Source organism: Apodemus sylvaticus, chromosome 2, assembly GCF_947179515.1.
Source record: "Apodemus sylvaticus chromosome 2, mApoSyl1.1, whole genome shotgun sequence".
NCBI classification, from domain to species: Eukaryota; Metazoa; Chordata; class Mammalia; order Rodentia; family Muridae; genus Apodemus; species Apodemus sylvaticus.
In genome coordinates this window covers 120188460-120205019 of record NC_067473.1, presented here as the reverse complement: position 1 = coordinate 120205019, position 16560 = coordinate 120188460, and the positions used below count along the sequence as shown (strand labels likewise).

General features: G+C 41.5%; 1 protein-coding gene across 1 annotated transcript; it reads right to left on the bottom strand.

The window, feature by feature from the left end:
- Window positions 1-598: 598 nt before the first annotated feature.
- On the bottom strand, window positions 599-1531 carry LOC127678936 (vomeronasal type-1 receptor 53-like). The gene has a single exon (XM_052174299.1). The coding sequence runs from the start codon at window positions 1529-1531 to the stop codon at window positions 599-601; it is 933 nt and encodes a 310-aa protein (XP_052030259.1).
- Window positions 1532-16560: the final 15029 nt, after the last annotated feature.

The window sequence follows — 16560 nt, the reverse complement described above, 5'->3', positions numbered from 1 at the left end:
GTTAAAGTCAAGAAACGAGCCTGAGAGATGGCTTAGCACTTAAGTACACTGCTCCTTAGAAAACTCAAGATCAATTACCAATGCACATACACAGGGTGGCCCACAAGTGCCTATTGATGGAACTCCAGAGTTCCTGATTCCTCTGACCTCCATGAGCAATTGCATTCAAGTATTCTCTGTGTGTGTGTCTCTCTCTGTCTCTCTCTGTCTCTCTCTCTCTCTCTCTCTCTCTCTCTCTCTCTCTCTCTCTCTCTCATGTACACACATACACTCACACACACACATATGAACACATGGACAAAAAATACTCTTAAATCTGAAAAATGTATGCTTTTTCAGAAAGTGAAAGCTATATATTAACCCAGGTCAAATGAAAGCCTTCTCACATATCATCTTAGAAAACATGGAAAGATAGAAACCTCATGTGATATCTGAAAGGATTTAATATTCTTTTATCCACACACAAAATAAACATATTTAACTGAAAAAATACTTTCATATATCAATTTAAGCCACAGAATGACCCACTGTACCATGATTCATAGCTCTGATGACAATATATTGATTATATTCAGGGTCCATTCCCAACACTGAATATTTAAATATTAACTACTCTGTCACACATTGACCTCAAAAACTTAGTTATACATTTTTCAGTGCAAATAAACACAAAAGGGCTGACTGTGGCATAGCTATGGGACACAATAATTTGGACACAGTAGAATATTGAGTCATCCTTGAACATCATCCTTGATTGGAAGACCACAATGTCCAAGATATAGAAAACCACAAAGAAGCTCATGAGCAGTGTGATGGTCCTGGTCGCCCTTTGCTCTGGGGAGGCTTTTGAAGAAAGCCTGGTGCTGTGAAGATGCTGGGCCTGCTTCCGGTGCCTCCATAGGAGAGCCACCATGTACCCGCTGGACAGGGCAATGAGACCTATGAGAAAGGCTTCTCTGATGGCCATCGGTGTGGAAAACATCCTTTTTCTGAAGTAACTCACAGGTAGAAGTGAGCAGGACTGAGTAATGTACATAAAATTATCTGAGGTCAGGTTGGGGGTAGAAATAATCAATATGAAGAAGTGACTGCTAAAAGACACATAGAGAATACAGAGGAAAAGAAAGGCACCTGAGATGTTATGGAGAGATTTATGTTTAAACTTTGTTAAACAGGAGCTTCTAGGACTAAGGGTGATGGTCCAAAGGACATTCAGCAGACAGGTAGCACAAAGGGTGAGGCCCCTCAAAAGCCTATGAAAATAGATAAGGGATTGGCATGTGGTAGAACCCCATCTCCCCCAAGGTGTAAACATGTCCACAGCTATGAGTCCCATAGTTGTAAGCAGCATTAGCTGGGTTAGGGACAAGAAAGCAATATAGAGATCAATGGGCTTAGGCCTGTTGTTACCAAGGAGCACACAGAGGTGGGCAAAAAAAAGGAAACCATTAGCTGAGATCCCAACACTCACTTCAGAGAACAAGGTGACTTTTATGTTCATGTCAGTGCTGAGTAAATTGGCTTTATTCATTTTATGTGTATAGTAAGATAATAGTAACAACCTGAGGAGAAACAAGAAAACACTTCATTAAATAATATGGTCTTGTTCACAAATTCCAACCAACACTGACCTGGTAACAAAATTTCAAACTCATCCTGATTCCATGATACCAACTAAGCTCCATCTCACACCACCTCAAAGTCATCCTCACTGCCCCAACTGTCCTAATGCTTTCCAATCAAGGCTGAGTTGTGTGTACCATTGTCGGGCTACCTCCAAACATAAACTTTCTTGTACATTAAATATTTCTTTGAGTTCTAATAATCATTTCTACTCCTAGTCCATGGGTTTAGTTTATTCTGGGGAAAGGGCTGCATCTCAATAGATTGTCAGACACACAATAGCTTTACCCATCTGGTGAATATGAATGGAGAAGACTGCAAAAAACTAGAAATGTGCCCTCCTGGAGGACGTTGTGCCCATGGGGTCCAGGGGTCATTTTATTTCGTGTCTGCTTTATTCTGCTCCTTACCTCCATGCCAAATATTCATTCTCCATTCCCAATTGTCTATTACATGTCTCTCTCTCTCTCTCTCTCTCTCTCTCTCTCTCTCTCTCTCTCTCTCTCTCTCTCTCTCTCCTTTCCTCTTTGTGTGTGTGTGCTTGTTTGTGTGTGTGCTTTCCTCCCCCCATACCCCATTTTTCCTCTTCTCTGTCCACCCTTTACTCTCCCTTTACTATCTATTTCTCAAACAGCATTTCTCTGTGTAGTCCTGGCCCCTAGAACTTACTCTGTAGACAAGGATGGCCTCTAAACAAAAGATCCTCCACAATTCCAAGTGGTTGGATTAAAGACATGTGCCAACACTGCCCAGTCAGGCCAAATATTCATAATAAATCTCTGGAACAAATGATTATCAATTTGTACTCTGAATCAAATTCTACACACTGCCATTCCCTCAGTGTGTCATCTTAAGCTTTCAGGGCTCTAGTCACCTCCTCTAGAACATATGGACAGTCAGTCAGTTCTGTACCTGTGTCAGAGGATGGTAGGTGTGGAAGAACATGCTGTTTACATACCCACGAAATATGGAACTGATTCAGGCACAGAATTATCTTCATAGACATGTCAACTGATGTTTTTCTCATGCAGGGACTTGTCATGGCCTGGCTGAAAGAATTCACCTCTGTGAATGATTCATCAGCTCTTTCTCTGCCAACCAAAACTGTAGAATGATGGGGCCATGACCCCTTTCCAAACAGAGTGAAATCCTGGGCTTTCTCTAGATTTTAAGTGACTCTACATGCAGCCTATGACTTTAATCTCCTGCCATGATGCCTCTGATAAACGACCTCAAGAATCAAATATTGGTGTGAACATACTCTTACTTTTCTCTCTTTTGTCATGTAAAATCAGGGTGATAAATAAAACTACAATTATAATAGCCTTAGGGCCATTGTAAGGTCATGATTAAATGAAAAGTATCACCCAGTTTTAAAGGATAGGCTCCACAGGAATCTTCTATCTCCTTCTAGGGGCAGGAGGCTTCCCCAGACTTCAGAGAAGCCAGATCAATGTACATGAGGAATGCAGTGTAAATTTTATGTAGTATTCATCATTTCCTTCAATGAACACTTAGTACATATGAAGCCTATACAGTTGTTAAAATAAAAACAAAAAAATGAAAATCTTCACAGATAAATAGTAAAGAACTAATAACTGAAAATCATGTGTGTGAGATGAAATAATTTCATAGTCTTTTAATTCATATTGTACTGTAATGTAGTATATTAAGAAGAAACAAACGTATTTAAAATTTTCTAAATATTTAATCTCTTTGCAACTGACGGCCATTACACAAAATTGTGGGTCCATGTTTTGCCTTGCCAGAACATGGAGCTGCCCCTGTTGGTTTCCTGGGCTTCCTGGGCTTTGTAAAAGCTCTGAGACACTGCTCTTGGGAGTAGAAAATGCAGCCGTAGATGTTGGCAGGTGGAAGCTGATATTCCCTGACTCCCGGGCATCTGGTCACCACTAGAAAACTGCACAGAGAAGTAGTGAATGAAATGTTGGGGCCCAATAGCCTATGAGGACAGCGCCTAACCCTAGCCTGTTGCTGGGAGCTCCAGCTTAGCTCAGATGGGAAGGAAGCAGTTGTCTGTAAGCACAAAGAGGCCTTCTATGAGAGATTTAGGCAGCAAGGCTCTGAAGGCTAAGTTCCATCTCCATGCTCCGCATTGTGGTGGAAGATGAAAGAAGTAGTCCTTACTTCCAAACTGTTTATTGGTTTTTCACTGTGGAAACTGGATGAGTATCTACTTCTCAGGGTAGCCCAGATGAAATACGTTTTGTGGAAGGAAAATCTGGGAAGGGAAGCTTATTGGCTAAACCCTCACGATCTCTAAATCCCTCATTAGCATAAAGAACTCTGCTTTGGAATACATGACTTATATGGGGAGTATGGCCCTTGTTCCAGACCAGGAATCAGGCAGAGAAAAGAGAGGCAGTTCATGTCTCAGGTGTGGGTACTTGATTTCCAAGGTCTCGGATCTGCTCTACCTTACCAAATTTCCTGGTATGGTCCACTGTGACACAGAAAACCACAATCAATCAGTGTATAGAGTTGTGGATTCCATTCTCAGTGGATATCTACCAAGAACTCTTGAAGTCAAGTCTCAAAAACTCTGCAGAAGATGGGTGGAAAGACTCAGTGCAACTTTCTACCTGAAGCTTCATTTCCTTTGAAAGCTTCTTCTGTTTACTTAGGTGGGCAATCAGGGAGTTTGCTGTGAGCTTGTGTCTCCTGGTCCTGTTAAGGAGATGTGACTGCCTAAACATGAGCCAACAAAGGACAACAGTTAGACATGTCAAGGCAAAGGAAAGCCCTCTACTCAGCCTACACAATGAACCTCAGGCTACTAAGGAAAGTTAAGAACAGGAGGAATTGTCTTCACTAAGGGAGAGCACAACAATTTTGTGTCCAAAACCAAATGTCAGCATGGAAAACACACATACAAGTAACATTTCACAGACTGAGCATGTTGTAGTTATGCATTTAAGAATGTGGATTATATAATAAAGAGAAGTTATGAAAGCAAAGGACAGCATGGGGAGTTTTTGGAAGGCTTTTGAAGGAAATACAAGAACAGATAACTCATATAATTGTACTATAATCTTTAAAAAATTCAAAGAATTATGAAATGAAGCAATAGGAAAAATGTCAGAATTCATCTAAACACATCTTCAGAAACACCAAAGAAGGCAGTGTGCTCTTATGGGGAAGGGTCAGGAAGTTCCAGAGAAGCTTTGTCACAGACCTGACAGGAATTTTATCACAGATGCCTGATGTTACTACAGAGACCCAACCATTCTGCAAGAGAAACATTCCTGACATGACCTAAGATGGGATGGATCCCATGATGGAACGGATCCCATGATGAAACAAGGGATTACAAGCATCCTTGCACAGCAGATTTGATGGAACCTTTCTAGCAAAAAGGGTGATATTTTTCTGTTTATCTGTTACCAACACCATGAGAAAATTAAGTTTGGAGCATTGTGGGAGCTAGTAAAAGAGAACAGACCTAGAGAAAGCAACAAAGTCCAGGCATTCCCATTATCTGAGTGCTTTGCAGTTGTTCTTCCAAGAAACAAGAGCCATCAATTACTGTTCTGGGAAAACCACCAACAAATTCACCATAGACTTGATATTTCATAACTGGCAACTGTGTTCCTTAGCTGAGACATGCCATGGTTCAGAGGCCAGGTTAAGGACAGCCTGAGATCTAGTAGCTCTAGATTTACTAGGAATGAGACCCAGCACAGTGTGAGGCTATCCACAGTGCAACTTTCTACCTGAAGCTTCATTTCCTTTGAAAGCTTCTTCTGTTTACTTAGGGTTTTACCACTGTGAAAAGACACCATGACCAAAGCAACTCTGAGGACAACATATAATTGGGGCTGGCGAAAAGGCTCAGTGCTTCAGTCATCAAGATGGGAGAATCACACATCCAGGCAGGCATGGTACAGGAGGAGCTGAGAATTCTACATCTTGCTCCAAAGGTAAACTGGAGAAAGCGATTTTCCAGGAAGCTAGGAGGAGTTTCTCAAAGCCCACCCGAAAGTGAACCACTTCCTCAGAAAAAGGCCACACATCCTAATAGTGCCACTCCCTGAACCAAGCCACCACATTCCACTCCCTGGCTCCCATTGGCTTGTTCACACACATGGGTCTATGGGAGCCATACCTAGCTAGAGCAAAATAAAAATTACATTTAGTCATATTTCCAAAGTCCCCATAGTTTATAGCTGTCTCAACAATGTAAAAAGCCCAAAGTCCAAAGTCTCTTCTGAGATTCATCCAATCACTTAGGTATAATCCCCAAAACAAAATACAAAACAAGCTGGGCAAAATCCAAACTGCACCTCCATGTCTGATATCAAAGAAGTTTTCAGATCTCCAACTGCTTTTTAATCTGTGTTGACTGCAACACATGTCTTTCTCCTTGGCTGTTTCCACTCCCCGTTAGCTGCTTTACTCAGCACATATCCCATAGCTATGGCAGTTCAACCATTTTGGGGTCTTCAAGGCAACTTAAATGTTACATCTTCCTGTTCCAGTATCTGAGATCCACACTTGATCTTCTGGGACCCTCCGAAGGGTCACATATTGACATTCTTCTCCTTCTGAAACATCTAGACCCAGGCTTCCAGAGTTCAAATCACCCTTACCAACAAAGTCTTTCATGTTCCTATTAGGATGGCCAATAATCCCTACTTACAGCATCCCACTGCCCTCCAAACTAAAGTCTCAAAGTACACATCCTCCCCCACACAAAGAAAAGGATGGTCAGGACTATCAGAGCAATACCCCAGTCCCTGGTGCCAACTTCTGTCTTAGGGTTTTACTGATGTTAAAAGACACCATGACCAGGGCAACTCTAATAAGGCTACATTTAATAAGCACTAGCTTACAGGTTCAGAGGTTCAGTCCATGATCATCAAAGTGGGAACATGGCAGTATCTAGGCAGGCATAGTGCAGGAGGATCTGAGATGTCTAGGGCTGTGCCAAAGGCAAACAAGAAAACACTGGCTTCCTGGAAACTAGTATGAGGTCTTAAAGCCCATGCACACAGTGACAGATTTCTTCAACAAGGACACATCTATTGCAACAAGGTCATAGCTCCTAATAGTTCCACTCAGTGAGCTAAGAATATTCAAACCAGCACAGCTTCAAATCTCAGAATGATTCAAACCAAAGAAGTCAAGTTCAATAACAATTCTAGACAAACACAGAGCTGAAGACATTACATGAAGATGTAGGTTTAAGGTCTCCTTGGTAACATGAAAAGATCGGTATGAAAGAATAAACCAGGAAATTCATTGGTGGCTTAAGTGCTGACACAGAGAATCAATTTACATTAGAAAATGAATGCAAACCAAAAATCTATGGATATTTCAGAAGTGTGTAAAAATTGATGAATTTCAGGACTTATAGAAAAATGAATAATAGCCTAATAAGAAAACACATTCGTTACCTATGCAGAACACAGTTTCCTATGCTGAGGGGATGTCAGAGCTCAGCTTCTCCATTGCAGATGCTGAAAAATCTCCCTGTAGCCTGGGAAGTCCTCCTCCCTCAGACTGCCAGGGACCAAACCACCTTCTGATTGTGCACTTGGGTGCAGGACACTTACCCAGATGGATGTGGCATGGGAGGACTCTGTGCCTGAGGAGATCCTGTACAGGCTTGGATTAAGGGAGTTTTCATGCCTGTCAGCAATTTGTAATTTTAGTGTCTGTAGAAGGTGATAAATACTCACTGGAGAGCAGAGCGACCTGGCATCCCACTGGAGCATCTTCCCACCTTTGATCTGACTCCCTGTGATCTGGATAACAGTCATCTGGGGAGGGCTGGGCACAAACTTTATCTGAGTTATGTTACAATACCTGGAGGAGGGATCAGAAAGTTTGCACCAACTAGACAATTCTAACTTTGCTCATTTTGAACTTTGGGTGTGATCATTCCCAAACCATTTCATACTTTGTGATGTGTCTGCTCGGGAGTGAGAGACTCCTGGGCCTCCCATGACTTCTCATCGGCTCTGAGGCTCTCACCTTCCGGTGTAAACAGGCAGCCTTTTTTTATGTCAGGCCTCATGTAGAATATCTGGATCCCATGTAGTATTGGTTCTATGTGCCTTAATTTCCATATGTTCAGCTTCAGGATTCCAGCTGAGAGTAACATTTATAAGTAAATTTAAAAATAATTAATAGAAAACTATAAGGGCAGGGAGGTACAGCTGGAGGCCTTTGGTGAGGCAGTCATTGGCACATGAAAGTAGATTATGGCAGGTTTAAACTAAAATACCACTACTACCTCCTGTTCACTCTCTGATCTATGCATGGGTTCAAGATGTGACTTCCCACTAAGAGGAAACCTTACCAGAATAAAATTTATCTGGAGGCTAAAACTGGACATTCAATTGAAGTTATTCATTGAGGTTATCATGAAAGGATGAAAACGTTGCATCAGAAGCTCAACAAGGATCTTTACAAAAATCATGGTTTGATTGTAATTTCAAATTTCAATCAGGAGATGCTGTTATCAAAGATTGGATTTCATGGAGATTGCAGAGGAAGTTATGTTGATGTCCAAAGCACAGTGGTTAACTGCAGGTGCAGAACTCAGAAAACAGGTGCATTTCCAGTGAAATCCTGGTTAGGTCTCAGTGCTGACATGGTTCACAAAGCAAGCTTGATACCTCCCTTTCATTCCCACAGTGTACTGTTTTACAAACTTTTCTAATGAGTATCAATGTGCCACAATGATTTCAACAGAGCCAACATGGGTCCTTGATCCTCAAATCTAGGTTATACACAAGCCTCATTCTTTTATAAACCACAGTCTCAGTTATTTACAATCAGAAGTTATAAATATACTGACTTTCCATATAGAATTCTCATCAACAGATAGTAAAGGCTTTGCCAAAAACAATGATAAGAGACAGAAAAATTTGGTGCTTTCATCTACTTTGTTTATATTTTTTCAAATAATGCTACTGAACATTTACTAATATTAGTTACAGTCAGTGACTATTACCTCTGCTTTACCATATTTGTTTATCAGATCCTCATCTGCACTGACTTAAGCTCTATAATAGGAGAAATTTTCTGATGTCTAAACTGGAGCAGTTTGAATAACTTGGCCAACTCAAACAACTAATAAATGGGATGTTAAGCCCCTTGTTATAAATGTGTTATGTAGCAATTTTCTCAAGAATTAAAAGTCCTACATCTTGAAGGGAAACTGTCTTAGAAATAGAATGAAAGTGAATCACAAGGATATTTTAGGACAGTATCTTAGTCAGGGTTTCTGTTCCAAACATCATGACCAAGAAGCAAGTTGGGAAGGAAAGGGTTTATTGAGCTTACATTTCCACATTGCAGTTCATCACTAAAGGAAGTCAGGACTGGAACTCAAGCAGGTCAGGAAGCAGGAATTGATGCAGAGGCCATGGAGGGATGTTTCTTACTGGCTTGCTTCCCCTGGCTTGCTCAGCTTGCTCTCTTATAGAACCCAAGAGCACCAGCCCAAAGGTGGTACCACCCACAAGGGGCCCTCCCTTCCCCACTTGATCACTAATTGAGAAAATGCTCCACAGCTGGATCTCATGGAGGCACTTCCCCAACTGAAGCTCCTTTCTCTGTGATAACTCCAGCCTGTGTCAAGTTGCCACACAAAACTAGCAAGTACAATTGACCCCTTGGAAACTTGACACACAAACACATCACTATTAAGCCTCAACCATTACTTTCTTATCCCCAAGATCTAAATTATTTTAAAAATCCCACAGTCTTCACATATTAAAAGTTCAATCACCTTAAAATGTCCAATATCTTTAAATTGCAAAGTCTTTTAAAAATTCAAATTCTTTTAACTGTGGGCTCCACTAAAATACTTTCTTCCTTCAAGAGGGAAACATATCAGGGCACAGTCACACCAAAAGCAAAACTCAAACTCCAATGGTTCAATATCTGGGATCCAACTCACAATCTTCTGGCTCCTCCAAGGGTGTGGGTCACTTCTCCAGCTCTGCCTTTTGTAGCACACAGCTTGTCTTCTAGGCTCCAGCTGCCTGTACTCCACTGCTGCTGCTGTTCTTGGTGGTCATCGCATGGCACTGGCATCTCCAAAACACTGCTGACTTCTACTGTAATTAGGCTTCACCAATAGCCTCTCATAGGCTCTCTTCATGGTGACAAGCCTCTGCTCCTATGCATGACCCCTTCAAGTTCTGGGCCATCAATTGCAACTGAGGCTGCACCTTCACCAATGGCCTTCCGTGGCCTTTCACTGTGCCAAGAGTCTCAGCTGCTCTTCATGACCCCTTCATGTCTTCAAAACCAGTACCATCTGGGTGACTCTTACACAGTACCAAGTCCAGCCACAGCACAAAATACAACTGTGGCTATCTCTGGAACACACTCTCTGTGCTCTCAGAAATCACTCCCAAGAAGATTTCATCTCAGTGATGCTAGTTTCTTCTTAATTACTGCTAATTTCTTAGCTCTAGCTAACCAGCATCAATAGTCCCAGTAACACAAAGGTTTGCTTTAGTGATTCTGGTATCTTATTACTCACAGCTGATTCTTCAGCCCCAGCTAACCAAAACCACAGAATCTTCACAATCAAAAACATGGCCACTGTAAGAGTCTTTATTCTTCCCGCTGAAATGTCACAAGCCAGGCCTCCATCTTTTGCACGTTCTTAACATTATCTTCCAAACTCCTACAGAACTTTCCACCGAACTCTTAATATTCTAATGGCTTTTCTAGCTCAAAGTTCCAAAGTCCTTCCACAGTCCTCCCCAAAACACGGTCAGGTTGTCACAGAAATACCGCACTCCTAGTACCAATTTGTCTTAGTCAGGTTTCTATTCCTGCACAAACATCATGGCCAAGAAGCAAGTTGGGAAGGAAAGGGTTTATTGAGCTTATACTTCCACATTGCAGTTCATCATTAAAAGAAGTCAAGACTGGAACTCAAGCAGGTCAGGAAGCAGGAGTTGATGCAGAGGCCATGGAGGGATGTATCTTACTAGCTTGCTTCCCCTGGCTTGCTCAGCTTGCTCTCTTATAGAACCCAAGAGCACCACTCCAAAGGTGGTACCACCCACAAGGGGCCCTCCCCACTTGATCACTAATTGAGAAAATGTCCCACAGCTGGATCTCATGGAGGCACTTCCCCAACTGAAGCTCCTTTCTCTGTGATAACTCTAGGTTGTGTCAAGTTGACACACAAAACTAGCCAGTACAGAGAGGATGCTTACAAGGAGGTGAGACAACAAGATGTCCTAGGGAAGTGATCCTTGCCCTTTCATTTTTATTTTCTATATTCTTTGTTTACATTCCAAATAATTTCCCCTTACCTGGTTTCCCCCTCCCCATAAGTCCCATAAGCCCTCTTCCCTCTTCCAATTCCCCAATCACCCCCGTCTCATTTCTCTGTCCTGGTAATCCCCTGCAGATCTGCATCAAGCCTTTCCAGGACCAGGGCCCTCTCCATCCTTCTTCTTGGGAATCGTTTGATATGTTATTGTGTCTTAAGTATTCAGAGCTATTGGGCTAATATCCACTTATCAGTAACTGCATTCCATTTGTATTCTTTTGTGATTGGGTTACCTCACTTAGGATGATATTTTCCAGATCCAACCATTTGCCTAAAAATTTCATGAATTCATTGTTTTTAATTGCTGAGTAGTACTCCATTCTGTAAATATACCACATTTTCTGTATCCATTCCTCCACTGAGGGATATCTGGGTTCTTTCCAGCTTCTGGCTATTATAAATAAGGCTGCTATGAACATAGTGGAGCATGTACCCTTATTGCATGTCAGAGAATCCTCAGGGTATATGACCAGAAGAAGTATAGCAGAGTCCTCCAGAAGTGTCATGTCCAGTTTTCTGAGGAACCACCAGATTGATTTTCTGGGTGGTTTTACCAGTTTGCAATCCCACCACCACCTCCACATCCTCTCCAACACCTGCTGTCTCCTGAGTTTTTAATCTTAGCCATTCTGACTTGTGTGAAGTAAAATCTCAGGGTTGTTTTGACTTGCATTTCCTTAATAACTAATGATGTTGAACATTTCTTAAGGTGCTTCTCAGTCAAAATTCTTCAGGTGAAAATCTTTGTTTAACTCTGTACCCCATTTTTAATAGGGTTATTTGGCTCTCTGGAGACTACCTTCTTCTGTTGTTTGTATATATTGGATATTAGCACTCTGTCGGATTTAGGGTTGGTCAAGATCTTTTCTCAATTTGTTGGTTGCTGTTTTGTCCTATTGACAGTGTCCTTTGCCTTACAGAAACTTTGTAATTTTATGAGGTCCCATTTGTCAATTCTTAATCTTAGAGCATAAGCTATTGATGTTATGTTCAGGAACTTTTCCCCTGTGCCCATGTCCTCAATGGCCTTCCCCAGTTTCTTTGCTATAAGTTTCAATGTGTCTGGTTTTATGTGGAGGGCCTCGATCCCCTCGGAGTTGAGCTTAGCACAAGGAGATAAAGATGGATCAATTTGCATTCTTCTGCATGCTGACCTCCAGTTGAACCAGCACCATTTTTTGAAAAGGCTACCATTTTTCCACTGGATGGTTTTAGCTCCTTTGTTGAAGATCATGTGACCATAGGTGTGTGGGTTCATTTCTGGGTCTTCAATTCTTTTCCATTGATCTACCTGCCTGTCACTGTACCAATACCATGTAGTTTTTAACACTATTGCTCTGTAGTACTGTTTGAAGTCCGGTATACTGATTCCCCCAGAAGTTCTTTTACTGTTCAGAATAGTTTTAGCTATCCTGGGTTTTTTGTTATTCTAGATGAATTTGAGAATTGCTCTTTCTAACTCGATAAAGAACTGAGTTGGGATTTTGGTTGGGATTGCATTGAATCTGTATATTGCTTTTGGCAAGATGGCCATTTTTACTGTATTAATCCTGCCAATCCACAAGCATGGAAGATTTTTACATTTTCTGGGGTCTTCTTCAATAATGTTGAGACCCTTTAATACACTTCTTCGTGTTGTGAGGACACCTAAACATAAAATTATTTTTTTTTGCTACCTCACAACTGTAATTTTGTTATTGTTATGAATATTTTTATTTATCATACAATTTTGTCTCTTTTCAATCACCTAAATTTCATTTTTGTATGAGAATCTCTTCTAAATATCATCTGGCGATAAAGACACCTATAGCCAATGTGCTAAGACAGGATATGGGATAGCATTGAGAGAGAGAAAGAGAGGCAGAGACAGAGAGACAGACAGAGACAGGGAGTGTGTGTGTGTGTGTGTGTGTGTGTGTGTGTGTGTGTGTTTGTGTGTTTGAGGACAGAAGCACACTGGATACAGAGACACTGCCCAGCCCAGCCTACATGGAGCTCAGCAGCCTGAACTCTGGACACACTGCCACCTATTACTGTGGTGACACAGTGTCACAGCAGTCTGAGATGTGTCAGAAACATGAAGGAGGAGGAAACGCTCATGGGCCTGAGACAACAGAGAAGGTTAGTCTGAAAACATGCTTAAAATTGTGTTTAAGTATTAAGGAAAGGAACAAGAAGACTAAGGATTAATTCTTACTTTGTAAGGAAATTTCTTAGTCACCTTGCATCTAAGATTCAGAGAGAAGCACTATTAAACTACTGAAGTTGTTCCACATTTAAAAAGTAAAATAAAAGATTGGAATTCTCAGGTTCTGATTCTAGCAGTTATGCCTGCTGCTTGCTTGCATACATTCTCACCATGACGAGCTGTTAGTCAAATGAATTGGAACATTTCTAAGTGGTAAAGAAAGATTTAAGTCATGAATTGTTCTGTAGGAAATAAGTCAAGTCTCAAATGAGTGTGTGTAATTTGATGTTGGCAAAGCTCTGTCAATGACCAGTGGCTCAGACCTATGTAAGGGCAAACCTTTCCTGGGTAAAGCTCACTGTAATGGCAAAGACTTCCTCTGCTCCAAGTAAGAATGTTCTCAGTGTGTGCAGAGAATATCTACCATAGTTTCTTCTTCTCCGGTTGTTTACAGCCTGAAGCCTGCCCCTTACAGAGCCAGTTACTCCTGAGAGCAGCTATACTTGCCTCCCTGCTCAACTGCATGAAATAACCTGCTTCCCTGTTTATCTGTGTGCAATAATATCACTTCCCTTTTCAACTGATTATAATATATGCATTGAAAGGTGCTGAGGGTTCTCAATCATAGATCCCAATCAAATTTCCAATAAATTACAGCTTTTCTGTATATGTTTATGTGCCTGTCCTTTCTTCATCTTCTCACTAGTCATGGATTGCAAGGAAGAAAGTAGATCAAGGTGAATCATCACTACCAGAAGATGAGGCTTTGCTGCACAACTACATTGATGTGTATGCTATCACATCAAGGGTTGGAAGCAAGGAAATGAATGAAAGACAAGGCTAATCACTCCCCAGCACATCAGAGATGCAGAAGATCTATCTAATATGTAGTAGCATAGATCAGTAAAAGTCAGTAAAGAGGGCCTCTCCCCTACAGTCAACTTTTTATAAATTCCAGCACTGAAATTAACAGAATTTCCACTACCGAACATACTAGAAGACAGAGATTGTAGCAGGAGTTTTGTTCAAGCCCAGGATTGTGAAAATAGGATAAAATTTCCATCTCAAGAACACTTTCCCAAAGGGAAAGATTTCAGTGAGTTTGTGTATTTAATTGAATATTTCTGCATTTGTCAGAGTGTATATCCCCATCCATTCCTTCAAAATCAGCTTTGAATCTTCCATATGTGTCCTTGTGAGAACACTAATTTTAAGGAAGGGGAGAATTTCACAACTCTTTCTACCTAGATTACAAAAGAACCTCACAAAAGGGTAGATACAGACAAGACAGCATGGAAATGGCAGGGCTTCACTGTGGCTCAGCCAAGGGAAGATATTTCCAGGTGCTGAAGATGTCTCTTATTACATTTGTATTATTATCATTCTGTAATTCTGTAAAAACTAATATTACATGACTTTGAGTCAAAATAGTGGAATATGGGAGGTGCCTCTGGCCGTGCTAGGAGATAAGGGTTTCTGAACTGCTAGTAACCTGTCATCTTGGGAGCTTACTAACTACCAAGAAAGAAGCTATCCATGGAGGAGCAAAGACATACTGCCATCCCCTTCCTTAAGGATAAATATACATGGGATGGTCAGCACCATGAACAGAAACGAGCCCTTGGGGAAACCGCCCGTTTCCAGAGTCTTTGGGAAACTATGAAGCCTACCTCAGTATGTAAAGCCAAACAACGGGCTCTTTGGCTCTCATCCCTGGACAGTTATTTCCTCCACGATGGAGTCTGGCCCTTGCTCACTTTTGCCATTGGGAATTCCTCATGCTATCCTGTAATTAACTCTTGCTGTCATCTATGCTATGTTCTGTGGAAGGTCATTCAACTGAAACCACCAGGTACAGGGAACCCATGGAAAACCTTAGTGAGATCCTGGGATACATCCTCCACAGTATTCTAACACTGGTCCCAGAGAACACACAGCAAAGACAAACAAGTGTACATCTGACCCTGGCATGCAGAGTCCCACGGATTTTAGTTTTGGCATTCTGCACTGAAAGGAGCTGCTAGGACACAGTTTTCTATCATAGTGGTTTTCACAACAAAGGATTTTTTAATGGAAATACTTCATAAAATGGCATAATGAAGGTAAATGCTTCAAACATCTTTTTTGACTGCCTTATTGTCTGTGGAGCAAACTAAGTCCCACCAGCACCAATAAAGTTGCTCCATATCCTGGTTTGTTTTTTTTTTTTGTTTTTTGTTTTTTTTTTTTTTTTTGTTGCTGCGGCAAAATACTGTGAGGAAATGCAACTTGTAAAGACATTAATTTGTTTTAACTTCCAAGCTATAGGCAACTTGTAAAGGAAGCCAGGGCAGGAGCTCAAACAGGAACTGAAACAGAAACTTCAGAAGGCTGCAGATTGGCTTTTTATCCTTGGCTTCCTTACCTCTCTTTGTTATTGAGAAGCCTGCAGGTGACTCTAAACTATATTATGTTGACAATTAAAGGTAGGAGATTTTATTTGGATGCTTTCAGAGCATGTTTCAAGGTCCCCTTGCTTAGTATTCAGAGTCCTGCAGTGTTCTGCTAGTGAATTTTTATCAGTGTGACACAGGCCAGGGCCTTATAGAAAGAGAGAACCTCAATCTCCCACCAGACTGTCTTGTAAGCAAGACTGTGGGATATTTCATTGATTAATGATTGATTTGGTATGGCCCAATCACTGTGGATGGTGTATCTTGGGCAGGTGGAATATGAGAAAGAGAGACATCAAAAGCAAGGCAGTAAGCAAGCAATGCTCTTTTATGGCCTCTGCTTCAGTTCCTGCCTCAAGGTTCCTGACCTGGGTTTCTGGTCTGACTTCCCTGTGCTTTGCGAAGTATATGCTGAAATAAGCCTTTCTTTCCCCAAGTTGTTTCTGGTCACGGCTTTATCACAATGGAAAGAAACTAGGACATGTGAGACTGAATATGCTGAACAGACACAGCAGTGTGGAAGGACTCTGTCATTCTTACTGTCCCTGTTCTCTGGGGTTCAATCCTGTTTCTGAGATGAGGACCCATAGACTCAGAACCAATGCCAAAGCCAGGGAGGGCTTGAAGGATATTTGGATGCCTCACCTGAGGTATGCCTCTCCTCTCCGTGCTTATATCCACTCCCCACACCCACTCTCCACACCTGAAACGTAAGCTAAATTCCCTGTCCTTGCCCACAGATAAAAGCCACAGTTTTTACTATGCTATGTTGTGTGTGTACACCCAAATTCCTCCAATGAAAATCAGTTTCATGTTCAACGAAAATGTGTTGGTGGCTAAACACCTCTTACTCTGTAAGCTGACTTTGTGTACTTGATTTCTTGTGGCCTCATGTTGTGATGGAGGGAGAGTGCCCTGTCACTCTCATTTGGCAGGCACCAGGATACCAGGTTAATTCCAGGGAGCATTTGGGGATGTCTAAGTGC